The 25,498-nt window shown below is 37.9% G+C and overlaps 1 protein-coding gene across 2 annotated transcripts in view; it reads right to left on the minus strand.

Moving 5' to 3' along the window:
- FNDC3B (fibronectin type III domain containing 3B) overlaps positions 1 to 25,498 on the minus strand; it is a 244,498-nt gene that overhangs the window by 154,851 nt on the left and 64,149 nt on the right. For both annotated transcript variants that reach the window (XM_024754771.1, XM_024754770.1), the window contains exon 2: positions 8,256 to 8,332. In XM_024754771.1, the coding sequence (XP_024610539.1) occupies positions 8,256 to 8,315 (60 nt within the window). In that variant the 5' untranslated portion in view covers positions 8,316 to 8,332. The remainder of the gene's footprint in view (positions 1 to 8,255; positions 8,333 to 25,498) is intronic.

Consider the following 25,498-nt stretch of genomic DNA (forward strand, 5'->3'; position numbering starts at 1 on the left):
CAACTGTAAATCAACTGTTAAATTTTTTTAAAAGATATTAATAAAGCTATTAACAGCAGGAATCAACGGGAATAACTGTTGCTGTTCCTCCAGCACCTCTCCATTGACCAGCACAGAAGACACAGCCAATAACATCTTTTCAGTCCAGCTTCTCGGACACATATACATCCATGGAAACACAGGCAGGCTGTTCTAGATTGTGTCTATGAATTGTATATTTTACACTTAAAAATGCTCATCAGTTTGGCAGTGGGTTCCATGGCACGAGAAAGGATTAAGAATCTGTGCTGTTGATAATCAGATATTTATTACAAAGCAAAACAACTGTAAGTCCAAGTTTGTAAACCTGATGAGTTTCAAAGAGTGTGTAGGAATATAACCACTTAACTTTGGTTCAGTTTTGTGCTCAAAGGTTGGGCAAATGTGGTTTTCTAAGAAAAGTTGTCACATATGACAAAAGTGGGTTGCTAATTTAGAAAGACAGACTACAATAATTGTGTGATAAAATCCTATAATGTAATGTGCATAATTTAATCCTTATCAATGATTCAGAAGTCATTTCTAGATGTGACATCTTCTCAATATTATTACTATGAAAATCAACTATCAAATCAACTATCATTTTTCTGTAGAAGTGAAGAATAGCATTCTACTCAATAGAATGCTAAATCCCAAAAAAGTGTGCCCCACTGTTTTGGTAATGATTGCTTACGGAAACTTACTTATATTCTCTCTTGGTCTCCTTCTTAAGGAGCAGTATGAACAGTACAGGAGAATCCTCTAATTTTAGATTAGAAAAGAACCTCAGAGATCCTCACTTTCCTTTGCCCTCCTCCCTCTACAAGATAAAAATGACTCCAAAAGTCAGCCAAATTTTAATAAATGCCTAGTATGTGCTTGACACCTTTCAAGGAACTAGAGATACAGTGTTGAACAGGACACATATTTCATCCTGCTAATCCTGTGTTCTATTAGGTCACAATGCCAGGATCGTAGAAGCAAAGTAAAGAAATCCAAGAGAAAAGGCAGAACAGGGAGACAGAGGACTCAGAAAGAGAAAACTTGCACAATGCTTTGAGGGGAGGGTACATCTCTTTAATTTACCATCGCCAACCTTGTCTGTAATCGCTCCTCAGACAAAATAAGCCATAAAATGAAAATAAAGTTATTGTAAATCTGATGATGATAGAAACTAAAACAGAATGGGTATGTAAGTCCTCTGCTCTTTTCCACAGAAGCTCCCAACACCCACGCACACTCTGTGTGCACACACACTGCTCACTGTGAAACATCTTCCTAACTTCCTATTGAAAGGTCAATTTTCCCAGAGGATTTCAAGTTTTGAAAGAGATTCCTATTTTCTTATTATTGGCTGCCAAATGGGTCTGATTCTTGGTCTACCCAGGCACAGGGCAATGCCCCATGTTCCTTCCTGCTCATCATTTTTACAACGTTGAAGGTTGAAGCACAGCATTAGTTTAACACCAGGTTGTAATTACCAAAGGGAAGCAGTTGAAGCTAATGCTCATAGCTCAGCCGACCTGGCTGAACAAAATGTAGAAAAGCATTCCATGGCTTCCACCTAACAGGCCCCATTGTTTCTCCACAGAGCTCTGATTTCTGGCCAACTCTTAAAACAAGCCTCAGTGGAGAATGATCAACCAAACCAAAATTTCAACATGTTTTTAAATAGATTTCTTGTCTCTCCCCGGTCAAGAGAAATGGAATATATATAATTTCAACAGGTATTTACCCACTAACTAATCCCCAAAACAATGGAATGGGTTAAAGTGTGGACTTCTGCTATAACAACAGAAACACTTATTTTGACTACTCTGAAGTTTTTAGGTTACATCAATTAACCTGGAAAAAGAAGAGTGGTTTCTCAAATGATGGAATATTAACTTGGATGTTTCACTTTGTCTCTTCATATGCTTTTTAAATCTGGGGGTCTACATGAAACCTTTCCCTGTAACTTTTGAAAATGTTTCATACATTACTATGGAAGCATGGAACATAAAACTCAAGGCATCTGCTTAAGAAATTTTTATATATAAATTCTTCAAAAGTTAATGATGAGGTTAAAAAAATTTAAGAAAAACTAGGGAAGTATACAATGAAAGGAAAAATTTGCTTCATATGGCATGATCTCAATGTGTATTGAGGAAGGCAAATTCTGCCAAACTTTCACTGAAATTGTTCTAACAGGCCTCTTCATTCTAATAGCTACCACGTAGTGAATGCCCACTGTGGAGTATACACCTTACATAGCATTTCTCTTAATTCTTCCCTCTGCCACATCAGGTAGGCATTCACCTATGTGGCAAAAGAGTTTGTATAAGCTACACGGAAATAGCCATGGTGGAATACGAAGGCAAAAGCCTTTTCAAGTAATGTCCATGTTCTTCCTAGCTCGCCCTCTTTTCCCACAGCTTCAACCCTAGTCACACTAATGAATGCTTTTACATAATGGAAATAATGGTGATAAGTGGATACGGCTAAATTAAATTCCCTCTCACCTAAATCCACTTTCTCACAGGTGGGGAAAAAAACCCACAAAAACTCAGCCTGTATTTTCTCTCAAGTTGAAAATGTCAGATCACATTTTCCTCAAACCTCCCCCAGCCTCCCACCAAAAAGTAAAGCACAAAACACACACTCACACTACAACAAAGAAACGCTTACTATCTCAGAAAAGGTTCCACTGTTCTCCTGCCCTAGTCCACACTATCTCTAAAGCCCACAGGGTCAGTCCTTCCCAAACTAAGAAAACACAGGCTGTGCTGTTGACCGTGCGTCACAGCAGAGCTGTCTCAACTCCACGTTTGTCTTTCTATAAGATCATCTGCTCATTACTGACATTGGTATTTTGTCAACTTGATCAAGTTTATCAATTTATCTCTCAAGCACTTATAGCTACTGAAGTATGGAATGAATGCTACAACCAAGAAATTCCCCATTGACTCGGTTCAGAGTGACTGTAATGTCTTTAATCATTTACTTGCCTCTCTCTTCAATTTTCTTACAATAATGTACCATCTCATATATGAGTAGCTAGGGTTTTAGTATTAGAGATGCACAGGTAGACACACCACACATCCACACTCACACTGTCAAAAAGCAATGTAACATGAAGTAAATACAGTTAATCCTTGAACAAGGTGGCCGTCAGGGGCACTGACCCGCCTCACAGTCAAAAGTCCACAAATAACTTATAATCAGCTCTCCTTATCTGTAGCTCCTCATCCACGGACTCAACCAACCACGCATCGTGTAGTACTGAGTATTTAGTACTGAAAAAAATCCACGTATAAGTGGACCTGCGCAGTTTCAACTCATGTTCTTCAAGGGTCAACTGTATACCCATCAAAGTAGGCTCTGTCACTGACTTAGAGATCACATCATAGTGGGAAAAAGGTCAGTGAGTTCAGAAATGCCTGGGTTGCGATCCTGGTTCAACTCAGGGCCTTAGCTTCCTCGTATGTAAAGTTAGGATGGTGAAAACCAGAAACGTAAATAAAGCACTTAGCAGAGTGCACAGCATACGCAGTAGTTATTACCACCATCAACACAGGCACCAAGACAGGCTGGGCCATTTTTCCCAGCTGTACCACTGTCTGCTGATTAATAGTTAGGACTAGTCACTATCTTTCCCTCCCTCCTCTTTTGTAATAGCTTTATTGAGGTGTAATTTACATACCACAAAATCCATTCTTTTAAAGTGTCTGATTCAGTTGGTTTTTAGTATATTCAGAGTGGAGTGACCATTACCACTATTTATTTCCAGAACACTGTCATCACCCCCAAAAGAATACCATACCCACTAGCAGCAACTCCCTAATACTCTCTCCCCCAGCCCCCGGCAACAACTAATACATTATCAGTGTCTATGGATTTGCCTATTCTGAACATTATACATAAATGGAATGATACTGTATATGGCTTTTGTGTCTGGCTTCTTTCACTTAGCACAATACTTTCAAGGTTCGTCCACTTTTTAGCATGTATAAGTACTTCATTCCTTCTTATGGCTGAATAATAGTCCATTTTATGGATATATCACAACATGTTTATCCATTCATAAGCTGATGGACATTTGGGTTGTTTCCACATTGGGGTTAATATGAATAGTGCTGCTATGAATATTCATGTACAAGCTTTTTTTGTGTATAAACGTATGTTTTCTCTCCTCTTGGGTATTTACCTAGTAGTGGAATAGCAGAGTCACGTGGTAAATAACTCTCTATTTAACCATTTGAGGAAATGCCAGACTATCTTCCAAGCAGCTGTACCATTTTACATGACCTCAGGCAGTGTATGAGGGTTCCACCTGCTCCACATCCTTGCCAACACTTGTTCCTACTTGTCTCTTTGACTAAAGCCATCCTAGTGTGTGTGAAGTATATTGCGCTGTGGTTTTGATTTCATTTCCCTGATGGTTAAGTGATGTTCACCATCTTTTCATGTACTATTTGGCCATTTGTACATTGTTTCTGGAGAACGTCTATTCTGATCCTTTGCCCATATTTAAACTGGGTTGTTTGTCTTTTTATTCTTGAGCTGTTAAGATTTCCTTATATATTCTTGATACAAGTCCCTTCTAAAATATATGATTTGCATATATTTTCTCCCAATCTATGAGTTCTCTTTTCATTTTGTCGATGGTACCTTGGAAGCACAAAAGGTTGTAATTTGGATGAAGTCAAATTTATCTGTTTTCTTCTTTTCCTGCTTGTGCTTTTGGTGTCACATCTAAGATTCCATTGCCTAATCCGAGGTTACAAAATTTTACTCCTAGAGTTATACAGTTTTAGTTCTTACATCTATGATCCATTTTGAGTTAATTTTTGTATATGGTGTGAGGTAGAGGTCCAACTTCATTCTGTTGCATCTGGATAACCAGTTGTCCCTGCACTATTTGTTGAAGAGACTATTCCTTCCTCTACTGAACTATCTTGGCACTTCTCTCTCTTAAATCCACATTCAGAGTATTTCATTCCTTGCAGGTATACATCACTCTGATCTTGCTAATTTTCCAGCTATCAGGCATATTACTGCTCTACTTGAACCTGCAAATCTTTGAACCAAACCTATGAATCTATCCTGTATTTACTTTATTTCAGGTTGGCCGATCACTTACATTTAAAAGCACTTATCAAGTACCTACTACGTACCAGGCAGTATTCTAAATTCTCAGATATAATCCCAATGAAGCACTAAGATTCTTGGGGATGGTTATAAAATGTATTGTGTTTCATGACAGAGATGGGGACAAAGTACCAAAGATGCTGGAAAAAAACAAAAACAAAACAAAAACAACCATCTCTGTGTTAGAGGTTCTGAAGTGGTCACATTGAGGAGGGGTATTTGCATTGAAGAATTATTGAACTGTCAGACAAAGAAGGGCTCTAGAGTTCTCCAAGAAGAGAGAAATAATGGGCACAAGAGTATGAAGCTGAGAAAAAGCCAGCGGACAGAGGTTTAAGGTGGTAGCAATGTGGGGCAATAGGAAAAGGTGACTCTCAAAAGGAGGACAGGGTTGAATATTAAGAATCCATATACTACAACAGAGACCTTTAACTGTACCGCTACGCAATGTACACCCAACTCTAGATCTGAACAAGGAAGCCGCATGTATTTGAGGAAAAGGACTGTAGGGTTAAGGTGTAGAGGGACAGACTGCACAGGGACAGACTAGTATTGGGCATTCTCACATATGTCTAGCCAGGAGGAGGATTTTTTTTTAAGTGATTATTTCTTCCCACAAGTGCATAACAAAAATGTATTTTGCTCCTTCATAAGTCTCCTAAGACATTTTATACTTGGTTTCCAACCTTCTTCATTCCTTTCAAGTGTGTATACGGTCAGCCTTAAAGAAGATGTTGTACCTCTTCAGGTTCTCAATTTTCTTCATTATAATAATCACTTTTACTTAAGACACTTCACTGTCAAATATCATTCAAGTTTTAATGCTACCACTGAAGGTTATTTAACTCTGGGCCCATCTTCTGAGCACACAGCTCAGTCTAAAAAGAGTTGAATACGTGCCTTACAGACTGCTTCTTGTTCTTTTCCAATTTGGAGTCCAACTTATTCCATTTTTACTATTCTTCAAATATCTCCTAGCACTTTCTGCCATAATTCTGAGTTCAGAAAGTGTTTCACTATGCTTCCATCATCAGCTTTATGAAAAAGTAAGTTTACAGTTCTGTTTTTCCTCTTTCTACTTAGATTTTCTATACAAGTATTTCAGAATCAGAAATACATCAAGATCTAAAAGTTTCTATTTTTCCTAGGAATCCTAATAAATGTTTGGCAGTTAATACAATCACAGCAACACCACTAGCAAGAAAAAGCACATTACAGCTTCTCTCCACTAGAATGTTCAATTTTTAACTGGTATTCCTAAGTGGGCATTTAGCATAAAAGGAGGTGTTATTTCAGCCATCACAATGGTGAGAACTGTACTCTGGTTCAAGGGAATGAAACACTTCCTCAAATAAATGAGTGGGAGACATAATGGAATCCTACATTCCTTGTTCTTTTTCTGTTAATTGACTGGTGATGTGAATGGGATCCACCATCGTGTGTCCTGGCTGGAAGGGCTTGCTCTGCACCCTTTTCTCCTTCAGTGATCCTTATTTACAAAGACTTGTGTAAAACAAGCCATTTACTTGCAACAGGGGGAAGATGGGCCAACATTCTGGCTCCTCCAAAAAAAAAGATGTCAAATTGGCTCACATAAAAGAAGGATGGAAAAAATGAAATTATAGTGGCTGCACTATGCCTTAGACAGTGAAGAAATGGATAAGTTTTTACATCAGAGAAGGATAAATCTTCTTTGATTCCTGCCTGCACTTCAGCAATTTTCCTATGTAGCTGCCAATTTTTTCACCCCAGCAAAATCACTGAAAATGAAAATTACAGATTTTTAAACCATTTTAAAAGCAGACAAAGAGAGAAAGAAAAAAATACCTGGAAGACTATAATCCAAAAAATGTTAACACAAAGATTATCGTCTTCTGTGGGTAGTAAAATTTCAAATATTTTCTTTTTTTCTACTCTTCTGCCTTCTCAGATTGCTACTAATGAATATAAGATGCCATTATAATCAGAAAAAAAGTACAATAGTGGCAGAAAGAGAGAAAAACAGTTGGTTAGTTAGGTATTTGGGGAGGAAGTAGTGCAGGGAGAGTTCAAGTTGTTTTAGGAACTGAGGACAAAAAACAAAAGTATATACAGATGCCCATGTTCCAGGCCTGAAGACTTTAAACCTTATCCGGGAACAGGAGTACAACTTTATCCTTTAACTTTTTTTTTTTTTAATCTTTCCAACACACCTCTGAAATTGCTGCTACTACTTTTTTTTTTTTTTTTTTGGAGGGGGGCGAACTGAGAGGCTGTGGGATCTTAGTTCCCTGACCAGGGATTGAACCTGCAACCTCTGCAGTGAAAGTGCCGAGTCCTACCCACTGGACTGCCAGGGAAGTCCTGCTACTAGGTTTTTTTGTTTTATTTTGGTTGTTTTTTTTTTTTTTTTTTTTTTTGGAGGGGGGCGAACTGAGAGGCTGTGGGATCTTAGTTCCCTGACCAGGGATTGAACCTGCAACCTCTGCAGTGAAAGTGCCGAGTCCTACCCACTGGACTGCCAGGGAAGTCCTGCTACTAGGTTTTTTTGTTTTATTTTGGTTGTTTTTTTTTTTTTTTTTTTTTTTTTACTTAAGAAATAATCCAATTTCAGAGAAATTTAAGTACAAACAGCGAAGTTCTCACATCATATTCAGTAACTTATCAAGCCCAAGTCATGACACATTACAGAAAAATGGGACTCCTATAACAGAAGGCAGACCCTATTTATGTTAACTATATGTCTCCTTTGATATTTTTCACTAAGTAAGTCTACAAGTTTTTTTTTCTAGCAAATTGTGGTACAGGTAGAAGGAAGTCTCTAAGGCAGGAGACTCAATGAAGGAACCACCATCAAATGGTCAAGTATGAAACCCACCTCAGAGGAGGGCAGCCTGGTAACCCTGCTGTGTTTCCCTCCCGCTGACTTTCTGGCACGTCAAGCAGCAAGATTCAGGAAGGACCATGTGGTGCCACACAAACAAAAATCAAAAACTAAAACAGGAAAACCCCACAACTCTAGCATTGTCCTAACTAAATTAATCCTGGAATACGGTTTTGAGGCCATATTTTGTGTTGGAATAATGACAGTGCCCATAGTGAGTAGAGAAGTCTATTAAATGATTTACCTGTGAAATATAACCTGGAGGCACATGGATGGGAGGAATGGAGCCATTGGGTGACATCATGGGAACTTCAGCAGGCCCTAAAAGAGGCAAGAGTAAGATATTAACAACTGAAGAAATATACATTATTCAAACTAATCATTGGTATTTTAAAATATTATCAAAACTGAAGAGAATCACTGACTATTTTCTCTTCAGTAATTGGTACCTCGTGCCTTAGACGGGAAATCACAAATGAAAAGGAATTCTCCAGCTCCATAAGTTAAGGGGGTGGGGGTAGGAGAACAGCTATGAGCATCTTTTTTTTTTTTTTTTTAATATTGTTTTTTGGCTGCGCTGGGTCTTCATTGCTGTGCACAGGCTTTCTCTAGCTGCGGCGAGCGGGGGCTATTCTTCGTTGTGGTGCACGGGTTTCTCATTGCGGAGGCTTCTCTTGTTGCGGAGCACGGGCCCTAGGCACACGGGCTTCAGGAGTTGCGGCACGCGGGCTCAGTAGCTGCAGCACGCAGGCTCTAGGGTGCACAGGTTTCAGAGGTTGTGGCGCTCGGACTCAGTAGTTGTGGCACTCAGGCTCAGTAGTTGTGGCTCGCGAGCTCTAGAGCACAGGCTCGTTAGTTGTACAGGCACAAGCACAGCAGGGGCTTAGTTGCTCCACGGCATGTGGGATCTTCCCTGACCAGGGATCGAACCTGTGTCCCTGGCACTGGCAGGCAGATTCTCAACCCCTGCGCCACCAGGGAAGTCCCTATGAGCATCTTTATAAATATTTAATGATTCCCAAAGCCTCAAGTTCCATAAATTAAGGCTGCTCAGTTAAGAGTAGTCTAACAAAGTAGGGCAAAAAGTTTCCTTTTTTCCCTTTAAAAGAATGTATTATCAATATATGCTTAAGTAAATAAATTTTTAATGAGTTTATCTCCTCTGGTTTAAAAAGCTCCTATAGACTTTGGGTTTATAATTTTCATTTCGATTATTATTTTCAATAAGTTACTGTAACATGCCATTAATTTGACATAGAAGAAACCTTTAAAATACTCCAAACCAACTGAATTTGACAAGTCTCTTATAAGGCAGGGGGTAAAAACAGATTATATTTTAAAACTAGACACTATTAGGAATACTCATACCAAATTTACTTGGATTATTTCAAAGTAAAGCATTCAATTAACAAGAGGTTAGTTTCAAAATATTAAATTCAACAAATGTTAATCGCATGTCTAAGGAAACAATGAAAGGCAAGGCAAAGCTCGGTTACCTAAGACATAGTTTGAGTTAATATTTAATTACAAGGAAACTGATTGTCGTAACATCAAAATCAACTTCTGGCACCCTTCCAAAGATCCTATGACTAAATGGTTTCCCTGAAAGTATAAGAACCACAGGTCACTGGTTTTCAGTTTGACAGGTGGCTCCCCTATTTAGCAACCCATGTCCCAAATGTCAATCCAAAGCTGTGTTTCTAGTCTTGAGATGCGACTTCCTGGCTCCAAGTGCCCTGTGTTGTTTATTTGCTTTCTCCTGATGTGTGTTGTGCTTCCGGCAATGAAAATTGCTCTGCTGTAACAAAAACCAAGAAAAATACAACACTTTTCTTGGCAAAAGAAGACAGACCCTGCCACCCAGTGCTGCACTTACATATAAGCACAATGCATCTTTCACCTCACAGTACAATCCAATGTTACAACTACTTCTCAGGAAAAGTGTGGAGGGACAGGGATGCTGGGGTGCCCATCAAAAGGTCTACAAGTATAGGAAAAACATATAGGAGAAGCGCAGAAAAGATCTGAATATTCATGTAACATTCCACACGACTAGAGTTGCTGCAACTTCATGGACAATATGCCAAAGTACTAAACTATCTGATAATCTCTGAACACATACAAAATACCACAGTAGTCTCTCACATAGTAACACACTGGTAATCAGTTAAAGAAAAGGATGACGATGCCATAAGAATGGATAATTCCACAATCCCACTATATTTTTAAGTACGATTCCAGCTAATACATCCAGCAATCACTGAAGGCACTTTCCAAATTCACCTTCCAAATCCATCTTTCTCATCAGCTTTAGCATTTTTGCCACAGCCATTAAGACATTTAGGTATTTACTAAATATTTCTATTTGAATTGATTCACTTAAAAATCATAGACAACGATTTCACTCTTAGCCTGAGTACTATCTTTGAAATCCAAGGGTCAATGCACTCAGCTCTATAAGCAGGCATTAAGAGCGTGGCCTCTGCCTGGTTTCATTTCCCACCTCACTATTCACACTGGTTGTGTGACGTTGGACGATTCACTTAGCCTTTCTATGCCTCACTTGTCAATAAGAATAACAATCCCTACCTCATAGGTTTGTGTTTAAAGACTAAATTCAATGATACATGTAAAAGCATTTAGGACTGTGCATGGCATAATAATCACTCATCAAAATGTTAGCAATCTTTACAATTTTTCTTTTTTTATTTATAGTTTGTTTTTTCCTGTTCTTTCATTACAATTACATTTTAAGCACTATTTTTTTTAACAGTACATGTCCTTGTAACACATAGTCAACACGCATACTCTTTGTACAATACTGACTTATGAGGCAAACCTTCCTCATCAGATAAATATCAAATAATTCACAGTGCAGAGTGTGAACAGAAATGCTACCACTTCAATAAAGTATTACTTTTTAATCACCAAAATGTATACCAGGCAAACAGTCTCTTAACCCCAGGCATGACCCCTAAAACTGTTAAAGTCATTTGTATAAAATGCTTTAAAGAATGTAGGACAAGTAAATGATTTACAGCCAGAAAATGTTTTCTTCCTGGCCTTGGTTTCAAAAGTAGCCAAATGACTTTAACATGCTTGTTTCCCCCTTTCTCTTGTCACTGTCATCAAAACCCTTTCAAAAAGCCTTGTGAAATATACAGTAATGGTTTCTGAAACTCAGCTCTGCCCTAGAACCCTAAGGTTTCTCTCCTTTCTGAAATAAACCATTGCATACACAGGCATTCAGGAGTTTAAAAGCTAGGAAAATAAAATCCCTTTCACAATGGTGGTATGAGAAAAGTTATTGTCTCCCTAAATACTTATCTCCCGATCAGTGAGTTTATGCCTCTGCTCAACAGTTTGTGTTTGAGAACCTCCTGATACTATTATAATTCTTCCCTAATTAAAACACAAACTTCTCTTCCTAAACTTTTAGAACTACTAGATTCCTTTTGATTTTTAATCGATAATCTCATAACACAGAAGACTGAAAGGATATAGCCCTGAGAATATGTGGAAAATGGTTCTCTTCTTGTTCAAACCACCAACACTGGATATGTGAGGGGTAAAAAAGGCACACAATCTCCCCAAACTAACTTCCTTTCTGACTGTATTGGGAAACCATCCATCTATTAAACTTTTTGGAAAAAAACTTTTTAAATCTCTTAAGATATCCGGAACCCTCTTTATTAAACACTCTTCTTACATAAAGGTAGGTCTACACAAATATACATACACATAGATTAAATAATTTGAACACAAACATACACTTCCAAACTACTTCAGGTTTTTTTTTTTTTTTGAGAAACTAATTAAGAAGCTCAGCTAGAGACCACATGAACTCTTCCACAGACAGATGAAAGATGTCACACGTACAATTTCTAGAACTGGAACTAGAATGTTTGCTAAAACCCAAGTAAGTCTATGAAAAAACTGCCTTGGGAAATTTGACCAATTTCAGGCTGTGACTTCAACAGTCAAGAACCCCCCCCTTTTTCTTTTTTTTTTTTAACATCTTTATTGGAGTATAATTGTTTTACAATGTTGTGTTAGTTTCTGCTGTATAACAAAGTGAGTCAGCTATACACATACATATATCCCGATATCCCCTCCCTCTCATCTCCCTCCCACCCTCCTTATCCCACCCCTAGGTGGTCACAAAGCACCAAGCTGATCTCCCTGTGCTATGCTGCTGCTTCCCACTAGCTATTTTATATTTGATAGTGTATATAAGTCCATGCCACTCTCTCACTTCGTCCCAGCTTACCCCTCCCCCTTCCCCCTCCCCGTGTCCTCAAGTCCATTCTCTAACTCTGCGTCTTTATCCCTGTCCTGCCCCTAGGTTCATGAGAACCATTTTTTTTCCTAGATTCCATATATATGTGTTAGCATAGGGTATTTGTTTTTCTCTTTCTGACTTACTTCACTCTGTATGATAGACTCTAGGTCCATCCACCTCACTACAAATAACTCAATTTCGTTTCTTTTTATGGCTGAGTAATATTCCATTGTATATATGTGCCACATCTTCTTTATCCATTCATCTATCGATGGACACTTAGGTTGCTTCCATCTCCTGGCTACTGTAAATAGTGCTGCAATGAACACTCCCTTTTTTTTCATTGAACAAGATGTGAGACACAAACAAGAACTATGATCAGTTTATAGTCATTAAAAAATTTAACCACAATATGCAAGTTCATGGTCTAACATCTTAAAAGTCTGCTAGCATTTGTTAATGAATTGATTTTTCATTTACTTACAGCAAACTGTGAACAAGAAAGGTTGGAGAGCGGCTTAATTATTCAACCAACAGTAATTCATGCAATGATCCTACAACTTTATTCTCACATCAAAGAGACTGAAGGAAAGTCCAGCAATGTTGTATTTCTAGGGACACATGGCTCATGGAGAGCTTCTAAGCCCCTGCCATGGCTGTACAACCATTCTGCTTCACTCTGTGCTTCTTCCCTGCTACCAGGGATCCCCCCCAGAGCCCACACATGTAGATACCCCTTGCTCTGATACTATATTCAGAATATTCACCCATCCTGGGAGAAGAGTTAACTGACTCGAGGAGAATGTACAAATGAGGTTTAGACATCTGAAATTGGTGGAAAATGGGAATCCAGGGTATGTATTATCATTAAATTAGTCTCAGAAATAGATTAGGTATAAATAATTAATTACACCACAATTTTGACATTTTGAAATGGTATTTTTTATAAACTGAATACTTGCCAGTAGGTAAACAAGTAGTGAATAAGTAGAATGTTATGACTGTAATTGTCTATAAACTGGTACTTGTGTGTCCAAATGGCTACTTTCAACAACAGCCATTAGTAGTAATAAATCACATTCTTAGCTTATTAACAAATATTATTTTGTTCAAAGAGGATGAAAGGGGTGGCGGGGGGGGAAGGATGTAAGAGGACTGAGATCATAACACAGCAAGATAAAGGAAAGCTAATGAGAAAAATAAAGCAAGGGCAAAACACTGATGTGATAAAATCCAATGAACTCTATTTAAAAAAATAAAAAGACACCTGAGTCTTTCTAAATAGTCAAAAGATAATTTCTTGCTCATTAAAGTAGTCATATGGATAAGGCCACAGCTAATAGGTAACCAGATAATTATGGTGAAAGCACTTATCAAAACAAACAGTCTAAATAAAAGTACACTGCAGGCTTCCCTGGTGGCGCAGTGGTTAAGAATCTGCCTGCCAATGCAGGGGACACAGGTTCGAGCCCTGGTCCGGGAAGATCCCACATGCCGCGGAGCAACTAAGTCCGTGCGCCACAACTACTGAGCCTGCGCTCTAGAGCCCGTGAACCACCGAGCTCACATGCCACAACTACTGAAGCCCGTGCTCTACAACAAGAGAAGCCACCACAATGAGGAGCCCGCACACAGCAATGAAGACCCAACGCAGCCAAAAATAAATAAAATAAAAAAAAAAAAGTACACTTGTGCTGTTTGCCAAGGGTCTAAGACTGAATACAAAATGTGAGGTCTTCTGGTGAACCTTGTGAATGTCTAATAATGAATCTCCAGTTATTCACGGTGATTTAAGACATGTAGACGAGTGAAGAGATTATGTAGGCACTTTGGGGAACACTGATTTTTTTAAAGCTATTCAACACTAATTAATCCCACAAGAGAACTAAAAGGAATACAAAGGTAATAAAATAAAGCACAGGTTCTAACCTAAGCTTAAACTCTAGTGCAGTGGTTCTGAAACTTTAGTGTGCATCAAAATCACCCAGAGGGTTTCTGAAAATCCAGATTGCTAAACTCCACTTCCCATAGTTTCAGAATCAGAAGACTGGGGGTGGGTCTTAAGAGCTAGCATTTCTAACAAGTTCTCAGGTGATAACCTCTGACTTAGTAGGTTAAAAGACAATAAGCATACACAGCAAACATTACACTCAATGGTTAAGAAACTGAAAGCTTTCCCTCTAACACGAGGAGCAAGACAAGGATGCCTACTTTCACCACCACTATTGACATTGTACCAGAAGTCTTAGCTAGAACAGGGCAAAAAAAAAAAAAAAAAAAAAGAAAAGGCATCCAAATTGGAAAGGAAGAAGTAAAATTATATTCGCAGAAGACATAATCTTATATATAGAAAATCCCAAAGATTCCATACACAGAAAACTATTAGAGCTAAAAAACGAATTCAATAAATTTACAGGGTACAAGAGCAATGCATAAGTCAATTGTGTTTCTATGCACCAGCAATGAACAATCTGAAAAGGAAATTAAGAACACAATTCTATTTATGACAGTATCCAAAAGAATAAAATACCTAGGAAAAAATTTAATCAAGGGGGTGAAAGATTTATGCACTTAAATTACAAAACACTGCTGAAAGAAATTAAATAAGACCTAAATAAATGGAACTTAAGAACACCTGAACAAAGACATGGAATGGAAGACTTAATATTGTTAAGATGGCAATACCGCTCAAAGCAATCTACTGAGTCAATGTAATCTCTACCAAAATTCCAACGGTCTTTTAGGCAGAAATGGAAAAGCCAACCCTCAAATTCATATGAAATTGCAAGAGGCCCCAAACAGACAAAAAGAATCAACTTGGACCCCTACCTGACATCATATACAAAAATTAACTCATCATAGATCTAAATATAAAAGCTAAAACCATAAAACTCTTAGAAGAAAACATGGGTATATATTTCATGGGCATCTGTCAATGGATTCTTAAATGTGGCACCAAAACCACAAGCAGCAAAAGAAAAAAAATAGAGTGGACTTCATAAAAATTAAAAACTTTTGTGCAAAGGACATTATTAACAAAGTGAAAAGACAACCTATAAAATAGGGAAAAATATTTACAAATTCGGTATCTGATAAGGAACTAGTATCCCAAATATATGTATATTGATAATTGTCACGACTCAACAAAAAGACAAACAATCTAATTTTTAAAACGGGTAAATGGTTTAAATAGACATTTTACCAAAGAAGATATACAAACAGCCAACAAACACGAGAAGATGCTCACAACATCGTTAGTCATTAGGGAAACACAAATCAAAACCACTTCACACCCCCTACAACGCCTATTCTCAGAAAAATGGAAAATAAGTGTTGGTGAGGATGTGGAAAAACTGGAACCCTTGTACAATTGCTGGTAGTGATGTAAAATGATACAGCTGTTGTGGAAAAGTTTGGCTCTTCCTCAAAAAGTTAATCAGGAAAGTACCATTATGACCCATCAATATCACTCCTAGGTATAATATACCCAGAAGGATTGAAAACTGGGATGCAAACAAATACATGTACACACACGTTCACAGTATCACTATTCACAATAGCCAAAAGGTGCAAACAGCCAAAATGTCTATTAGGGGATGAATGGGTAAATACAATGTGACATAATACACACAGGGAATATTACTCAGCCATAAAAAGTACTGATATATGCTACAAGGTTGAAAACGTTATGCTAAGTGAAAGAAGCCAGACACAAAAGGTCACATATTGTGTGATTCCATTTATATGAAATATCCAGAATAAATAAATCAACAGAAATGAAACTCAGATTTCTGGTTTTCAAGGGCTGAGGGATGGGAGGGATTTGGGAAGCAACTGCTCAATAGATGCAGGGTTTCCTTTTGGGGTGATGAAAATGTTTTAGAACTAGAAAGAAGTAGTGATTGCATAACACCGTAAATATACTAAATTGCCAATGAATTAAAAGTTAATTTTATCTAATTAATAATGTTAATAGTTAATGTTATGTGTATTTCACCTCAATAAAAATACTTTTTTTAAAGAAATGATGAGCACATAACCAAAGAACTATAAGATAGTAAAACTGGGGTTACTAATAAACTACCAAAAAGCAACTGAACATAAACTTCCTAGAGCACATCTTCATTCCTCATACATTAATTTCTGGGAGGATGCTATTTCTAGACACTGTGCTATGCAAAAAGCCAGTAAAGTGCATTCTCTGTCCTCAAAGGACTCACAGTCTAATTACGAGGAACAGATATATAAACAAACACACACAAGGATGCACTTCAGGCACTGTCTAAATTTAGCAAGATTTTAAATGATTATCATCCTATGGACACATTAGGAATTACAGAAATGAGCTGTTAGAAGGCCCTTAGGATTTAGTAGAGGGCTCACTGGTTTACAACTAAAGAAACTGAGGCCCAGAAGCAAACTGAGAAGCTGGCAGGTGATGGAACAACAGGGTCTAGAAGTCAGTTTTTCTAGTTTTCAGCCCAATGTGGTTTCCTTCAGGAGTAAGTTTTGTTGTTTCTTAAAATGCTGCTGCAAAGTCATTTTCTCTCAGGGTGTAATTTTCACATAGAGCCAGGTATACACGGCACGTTTCCCTGGCTCAGATATATTGGTCTCTCCAAACTATAACTACTTCTTCCCAAACGCATCCTGCCAGAGAGGAAACAAACTGGGAAGAGCAGAATCTGAGCAGTGCGAAGAACAAAAGCTTTGGAGCTAGTGAGGCCTGGGCTTGAATGTGAGCTCTACCACTTTCTAGCATGACCTTGGGCTAGTTACTTAAAACTCTCTGACTGATCAGCACTTTTCTGACCTACAAAAAAGGATGACAAGAGCTAATTTCAAGGGTTGTTCTGAGGACTGGAAGTTGTAATAATGCATATAGTGTCCAGCACAGTATCGTGTCAAATAATGGTATTTAAAAAACAACTCCAACATTGTGCCACGAAGAAAAATACTGTATGAACAAAGAGGTTAATAGAGACTAAGCATTTATCAGAGAGACAAATGAAGTTATATGCTTTCTCAAATGAGCAAGTCAGTTGTTTTGTCCTTCACAATTTTTCCCTCTAAAAATGTGTTTCCATCTTGTAGCTTCAAAATAATATTCTCCTTTTAAAAATATAATGCGGGGGGCTTCCCTGGTGGCGCAGTGGTTGAGAGTCCGCCTGCCAATGCAGGGGACACAGGTTAGCACCGCAAAAAAAAAAAAAAAAAAAAAAAAAATATATATATATATATATAATGCATTCAAGATATATGAATTATGATTTAAAAACAAGGAACAAATTTTTAAAAAAGGAAAAGATGGCTGCTTTTCCATAGTTGTCTACTTTCCCATATATAATACTAGCCCTCCACCTCTCCCAAAACCACCTGTTATCTTTTCCTAATTTCTAGGAAACCTTAGAAAATTGGTATGCCTAACTTTCTAAATGTCTGGACAACTCTAAATCAAAGTTGTTTTCTGAAAGTTTTCTTGTGTTCTGAAAGTCAATCCTCTACATCTCTCTGACATTGGCTTTATTACAAGAATTTCTAGTCTGGCTCAGCTATTGTCCTTAAAAGTAGCAAGTGACCGTAACAACAAATTGCCCATGATGACTAAAATATTCCTGTTGAAGTCTTCCTGAAGTAAACCACTACCAAGAACCAAAAGTGAGCTGCCGATAGAACTCATAAATAATGGGTCACCACCATCTTATCATTTAACCATTTAAAAACACAAGAAGGTGCTACTTTAGTTAAATATGTTATACCATTTTTGAAATGCAAGTCTTTTCTTTCCAAATATTCCTCTTCGAACTTGTTCTGCTACTTAGCTGTTATAAGGGCATCAGGAGTAGAGCAAGAGTTTAATTCTCACATAAGACTAAACTTCATCAATCCCAATTTTCCTTAATTTCAAAAAACTTGAGATATCTACCCACTTAATCAAGTTGTTTTTAGGCTTAAATGTTAATAAAATCTGTATACTTACTGTATAGAGTGCTTTTCTTATATTAGTTAATATTTTATTGCATTCAATTCAATAAACATTTATTGTACAAGATGCTGTAAGGTATTAAAAGCCACACAGAAGATTCTACAACAGAAACGTTACTAACAAACTACTACATAAATAAGCAGCAATTGTTTTATTAGCGGCCAAGAGCTCTGGAGCTGGACAATAAAAATCATCCACGGGGTGGGTAGAAGGAGCATATTTAACACTTCCAGTGACTGACAATGAATGGTAAAGGAAGTCGGTGAATCCATTCACAACAGGCATGATGCCTAACACAGTTTTAAAAAGAACTTGATTTAAATTCAGGCCTACAGGAATACAAGCTCTAAGACTGTCAAAGATATCAGGTACCATGAGAGAGGTCAGTGATACAGCCTTCGACTCCTGATTTTAGAGCTCTTGGTTGTTGCTCTGTTCAGTTCAACAAACCTTTGCTGAACCCGGTCTAGTTAGTTGCCAGACCTGGCACAGGATGCCAAGGACACAATGACATTGAAGAGAACAAGCATTTCTGCTCTTAATTATGGAGAGAATGGCATGCAGAATGAGTAATGCACAGGTGCATAGAGTGCGGGGCGGACGGGGAAACCCAGCTTTGTGTCCTGCTTTGGGCCTGAGGTTTCTGCGACAGACACTGTGTATCTCGGCATGGAGTCAGGCACATAGTCCAGACATCTGAAGCAGCATGAGCGTTTGGTAAGAGTCTAGTCTAGCAACAGAAGTGATTCAACAATTAGGTAGGAGGCCTATGAAAAATGGTTCCAAAAGTTCATCTTTGGAAAAAACAAAACACAAGACAGTGAGTTCACAGATACAGCCTGATGTTGAAGCTGGACCTCCCGAGGTCTCAGGGCCCTGCTCTTCATGTTAAATTTATCATCCTCTTCAAATCTGGACCATAACTTAACCAGTCCACAAAATGAAAAACATTCAGTGTCACCCTTCCAGTTAAACTTATCTAAATGAAGATTAAGACTCAGTCTGTCTTTGTTTGATTTTTAATGTCAGGTTTTAATGGCAGATAATCCATGGATTTGCTTATTTATACTTAAACTAGGACCTTATAAACTTCAAAGCTCTGAGGAATGATACAAATACAACTCAGTAATACTGAGAATGAGCTTCTGATATTCTACCAAAAAAAGTCCCTGCAAATACTAGCAGCAAAATTAAAATAAAGTCATCAAAAGGGCATTCACTTCAAAGCCTTTTAAAGCAAATCTTTCCTAGCATGCTTTCTCTATGCCCATCAAGGGCATCAGAGAGCCCCTCACACTTTCTTATACAGGGTAATGAGGACCATTTTGCCAACTACTGGTATTAGCTAATAACAAATTCAAGAGGAAGTTGCCCAAAAAACTGAGTCAGAATGGGTGAGCATAACGTCAGTGGAACCCTCCAAGAGTCTTGTTGAGGGTAGAAATTTATTAGAGCAGAGTATTTTAATTTCATTTTAAATGTCCTGAGATAAAACAAACTGATATTTTTAAGAAATAAGTCTATTAATTTTGTAGAGAAAAAAATCAGAAAGAAAAATTATTCATTAAAAGGCAATGGCAGAGACAGCAACTAAGCAACGTGCCAGCAGGATTGGGGCAGAACTTATTCACTGTGGCACTGAGTATTTTAAAAGGGTTGCCTTCATTCTCTCACCAGCTTTCTTTGCTCTCAGAAAGGGTTATGAAAGGGAACAGGAATGAATAAAACCCTGTCTACTCTTCTTCTCCAGACCTCAACTCCCACCCCATTTGGCTGCCCCACAAGCCTGTTTTCTCCCGGGAAGGAAAGAACAGCAAACAAAAGATAGGACAGCAAATAGATATTTTCCTAACAACTCTGTGAAGAACTCAGGGGCAAATGTGCACTTCCTAAATAAAATAATGTGTGCTCCTCTTTACAACTCCAAGGTCATGCTGTAGAGGGGCAAGTTTGAAAATAGTACTGAAATTATTAACCCGACAACAATATGTGATTGCACTCCTCTCAAGATGTTTTACATTATTCATCTGTCAGAAATGAAAGACTATTAAAACATCACCCACCTGAAAGCTGAATTACAGAAATAATAAGGTATAGCTTTACCAACATATCATTACACAATATATTGGGGGAGTTCAATTAACCATTGCTCTGATGAGGTTTACAAAGCCAACCACAGAGGATACCTTTTAATTGCCCTCAAGGCTGGCTCTTCTGCTCCCTGCTCTCCCACCATGAGCATGCTTCCCGTAAAGGAAAGCCTCTGACAACATTCTAAAGGCATTTTATTGACAACATCCCAACATGGTTTACTACCTTGGTTCTTTTAACTCATGCACCTCAAGAAAACAAAGGCTAGAGAAAAATGTCTGGGATCCACGGCACAGAACTGCTAAAGAAAACCAACAGTTATTATGGAAATGCAAAAAAAAGAATCCAAATGTTCCATAGAACACAAATCACAGTTTATCTACCTGATGCCATTTTTCCTCCAACTATAAGGTTATTCTTTTCACTCACTCACAATCACACAATGTCAGGCTGGAAGCTGCTTCTCAACAGAAGACCAGCAATCTTCTGAAATTAATTTAATTTTACAAAACTGTTTTGATTGCTAAATCAAATTCTGTAAATTGTCCAGTGGTTCGGACCTAATAATGGGCTTTGAGATGACTAACTCAGTTTACAGTTCTAATCTCTGCCTTACCTAAACCATGTAGAGGAGACCAAGAGAGTAAGTGAGAGTTCCTATAGACCAGCCACGTTTACACAGCTTGTTGCTTTTACTCTTTCTTGTTTGTGTGTGAAAAACAAAGGGCAGGCTGAGACTGACAGTAAACAACAACTACAAATAGGTTAGACTCTCCCATTTGAAGTCTGATCAAAGGCAGTCAGTAAACACCTCCAAGTAACTGCAGGAAGGTTGGATCACCCTGGCCAGTTATTTTCTCGGCTATAAAAATGAGCTGACACAGTTACTGTTTGAGGGGCAGACAACTGCTTTATGGCATAGATGCTTTCTCGTCCTGGCACACTGGTTCAACAGAAACAAAAAATTTTACTAAGCAGGCTACAATTTCACTTTCAAGTATCAACCCTCCATTTACAAAGGGGACTGAGACAAATGAAAATGGAGGGTCTAAGCTTGGGGAATACGTAACCAGAAAGATCTCCTAGCTGATCAACTGCTGTCTTTACCTAGCTTAAAAAAAAAAAAAAAAAAAGCAAGCTTTTCAAGAAAATGATAAATTTCAGTCACCTCATCCAGACAACTACCAGCCAGTCAGGAATATCCAAGACTAGGCCATACTGGGATAGGTAAGAAAAGGAAAATGCAAAATTACCAATATGTTCAATGAAAAAAAAAAAAATCAAAACAGTAATTTCACTTATACTACCATCAGTGGTTAAACAACATAACCAAAACCAGATATACACAACATACAAACACGAAAAACTCCTAAATCCCTTCAAGGCAAAACATTCATATTAACACCCCTTCCAGTCCAGACATCCCTATCATATTAAACTGTGAGCATCAGAAGTTGTGAATATTTTTCAACTCCTTATCTCCATCACTGCCTTTGAGAAACCGTTGTGTTTTGTGACTTCTCTTCCCTCTGACATCACCTATGAAATAATCCCCATGTGCACATGGCCTGAATCTGCTTGCAGATTCTAGAAAAGAGCTGTTAGTTGACAATCTCTAAAATCCTTCCAGCTGTGAGCCTCAAATGAGAGTTACATTAGAATCTCTGGGGCCTTTTGAAAATGTAGATTTCCAGGACCTCTGGAACCTGCTTTCTTTCACAGGCTGACCAGCTCTCCCTTCCTTACCCCTCAATTATACACCCCATTGATTTTGATGTAGATGTTCTATGGATCAGTCAGAGGAATAATGACCTAGAAAGAATGCAATAAAATAAATAAAAGGGCGAAAAAAATAATCACATTCAAGATCCTTGAAGCACATCTCATTTGTACTTACTTTAAGCCAAATTAGCTGAGTCTTAATTTCAACACAATGCTTAAAAGTGAAGAGGGAAAAGAGACAGCTGAGTTCCATAAATTTTATCCAGTTGATGGGTATTTAATTAAATATACATCAACAAAGATGACTATAATTTGGCTAAAAATAGTCCTCCAGCTTTAGTCATAATAAAGCTACTATTATTCTACTTCCATGGCAACAACAATAATCACAGAATTTTATATAATATAAAATAATAAGCATTCTATTAAGCTGTCTATACAAGTATTACATTTATTTATATGATTACAGGACATCAGTGACAGTTTAATACGAAACTCTATGCATCTAAAAATAAACAAACAGGGAGAATATTTGATAAAATCTTTGTAACTGTTTTTAGTTGACAGCCAAGATCACAGAATCAAAATTCCCTTAGGGGTGGCAAGCATCTTAAAGGTCATTCAGTCCAATTCCCTACTTAAGGCTTGAACTGCTGATCAAAATCTCTAGCAAGTGGCCAGAATATTTCAAGTGATACAGAGTTCACCTTCTGAAAACGCAGCAAATTCCATTTTTCAGGAATCTTAATTGAGAATGGGTTTTCCCTTTTAATAAGCAGAAATCTGAATTCTATTCCTAAGAGTCATACAGACTAAACGTAATCTCAATCCCATAAAACAATACTTCAGATACTTGGAGAGTTAAATCTCATCAGGCCTCCTCCTAAAGACAAAACTACTTGGGATTTCTTTACCCTCTCCTTCTTTGTCATGGCTTCTAACTGCATCCCCATTGGTCATCCTAACAATCTACCTTGGCTATAGCCCTTTTAAAACTTCTTAGGTTCTAAAAACATTACACTAGGGACGTCCCTGGTGGTCCAGTGGTTAAGAACCCACCTTCCAGTGCAGGGCACACGGGTTTGATCCTTGGTCGGGGAACTAAGATCCCACATGCCGTGGGGCAACTAGGCCTGCACACCACAACTACTGAGCCCGCGTGCTCTAGAGCCCGTGCGCCACAACTAGAGAGCCCGTGTGCCGCAACTGAGACCCGACACAGCCAAATAAATAAATATTTTTAAAAATAAAATAAAAACATTACACTCCATCACTCGGTAAGCACAAGGTGTGGAGAATCATCACTGCCCTGGTCTATTCACAGTCAAGCTCAGACAGAAATAAGACCACTGGCCTCTCCTCCACACCAAGGCCAGCTGACCAATGAGGATGAATCCCTGAGTGCTCCATGCCTTTGGTGACCCATGGGCCTCTGCAGTTGAGAACTCAACTCACTGCAGGCGTTAGGCAAAGCCCAAACAACAGGGAACTGCTAAGTTCAAACCTGAGAGAGATCATGATTTCACTGCTTTTTGCATTCTGTATTATACTAGGTTATTGAGATCACTGGTATCAGAGTCAACACTATAGTCATTACTTAAATATGTATATCTTCACATTTATATGCTGTAACTTTTATGTGATATTATATGAAATCATTTAGATACTATAGTTTATATGTTTTTAGGTGTATGTGAGTGTATTGTCAAATGAAATCATAACATAAAGTTCACTTCATATGAAGTAATCTCATTATCATTAACCCAAAGGTTTTTGTAACAGAATAGTTAGTAGTTAGGCATTAAATGACATGTCTGATAATCAAGATACTTCCTCATTTTCAATCTCAACTTTTGCAAATGTGTCAGTGGCAAAATTTCTACACGTGGGTAAAACATCTAAAAGGCAGGTAACTTCTCAGCTGATACTTCTCTCACTTGAGCCAGTTAAAAGAACATTTTCTTCCCTAAAACTTTAGTTTATTCTTCTCAACATTTATACCCATTTGGGTATTCATAAGCAAATCTTTTCATTTTTTGCATGTGGCTACAAAGTTTTTTAAAGAGGACTACAAAAATGCAGGATCTTATGAAAAATTAATACTTAGGTTTTCTTAAATCCTAAAGCAACCTAATAATACTGATTCATTTTACTGAAACATGTCAATAACTTTGATGGCCTTTATTCCATCACTCCCTACCCAGCTCTCCTCCCCAAGAAAAAGAATGAAAATAACAGTTTGTACCCACCTTCCAACTTAGCTAAATCTCATTAATTTTTTCGAAAGTGCCAATATAATCTGTGAAATATTCTGGAAAGGTTTTCTCACAGATTCTTGATTCTATCTGAATTTATTATTTTAAAAAACAAAATTTTCCTTTTTTGAGAACAACCCAGTTTCTCATTTTACCCCACGCTTCAGGTTTTTCATGAGGACTGTTAGCAGTACCACCATATTGCTATGGGCTTATAACAACTTATAGACCTCTCAACTAATGAGGTTCCCAAAGGGATCACCCATTCAAAACATTAAATTTAAATTCATCTACGTTTATTAGTGGTCCGAAGTCTAGAATCCCTACTGTGGCTCAACAGAGTAAGAAGAAGAAAAACAAATGATGCATCTTATTATGTGTAGCACAGGGGCACATTTTCATAAATATCATATTTCACCAAGTCAAAGATACCATCTATAAGACAACATAATTTCATGTGCTACTGAAAAAGAAAAAATGTTGCCTTCAATTGACATTCAATCAAGTATAAGATGCATGACAATTCAAAAGATGTTAAAATGGGAGGAGAAAAGTGTTTTTTAAAATTCATGAAATATGGGATAGTCTGAGAAGAAACTGAAAGAAATCAGAGAGTTCACTATCCCAATCTGTAGACCTATCCAATGGCTCAGTGGATGATTAAGAGGTTTGTGAACACAATCACAAAATTCCCATTAACAACACGATTTGGAACAATCATTAAGAGCCAGCTTTAGAGTGAAGCCAGTGTCATACAGAGTGAAGTAAGTCAGAAAGAGAAAAACAAATACCGCATGGTAACACATATATGGAATCTAAAGGAAAAAAATGGATATGAAGAACGTAGAGGCAGGACAGGAATAAAGACGCACATGTAGAGAATGAACTTGAGGACAAGGGGAGGGGGAAGGGTAAGCTGGGACGAAGTGAGAGAGTGGCATGCACATATATACACTACCAAATGTAAAACAGATAGCTAGTGGGAAGCAGCCGAATAGCACAGGGAGATCAGCTCCGCGCTCTGTGACCACCTAGAGGGGTGGGATAGGGAGGGTGGGAGGGAGACACGAGAGGGAGGAGATATGGGGATATAGGTATATGTATAGCTAAAAAATTTTAAGAAGAAAAAAGAAAAAAAGAACCAGCTTTAA

This window comes from Neophocaena asiaeorientalis, unplaced genomic scaffold, assembly GCF_003031525.2.
Source record: "Neophocaena asiaeorientalis asiaeorientalis breed wild unplaced genomic scaffold, Neophocaena_asiaeorientalis_V1.1 scaffold53, whole genome shotgun sequence".
Lineage (NCBI taxonomy): Eukaryota > Metazoa > Chordata > Mammalia > Artiodactyla > Phocoenidae > Neophocaena > Neophocaena asiaeorientalis.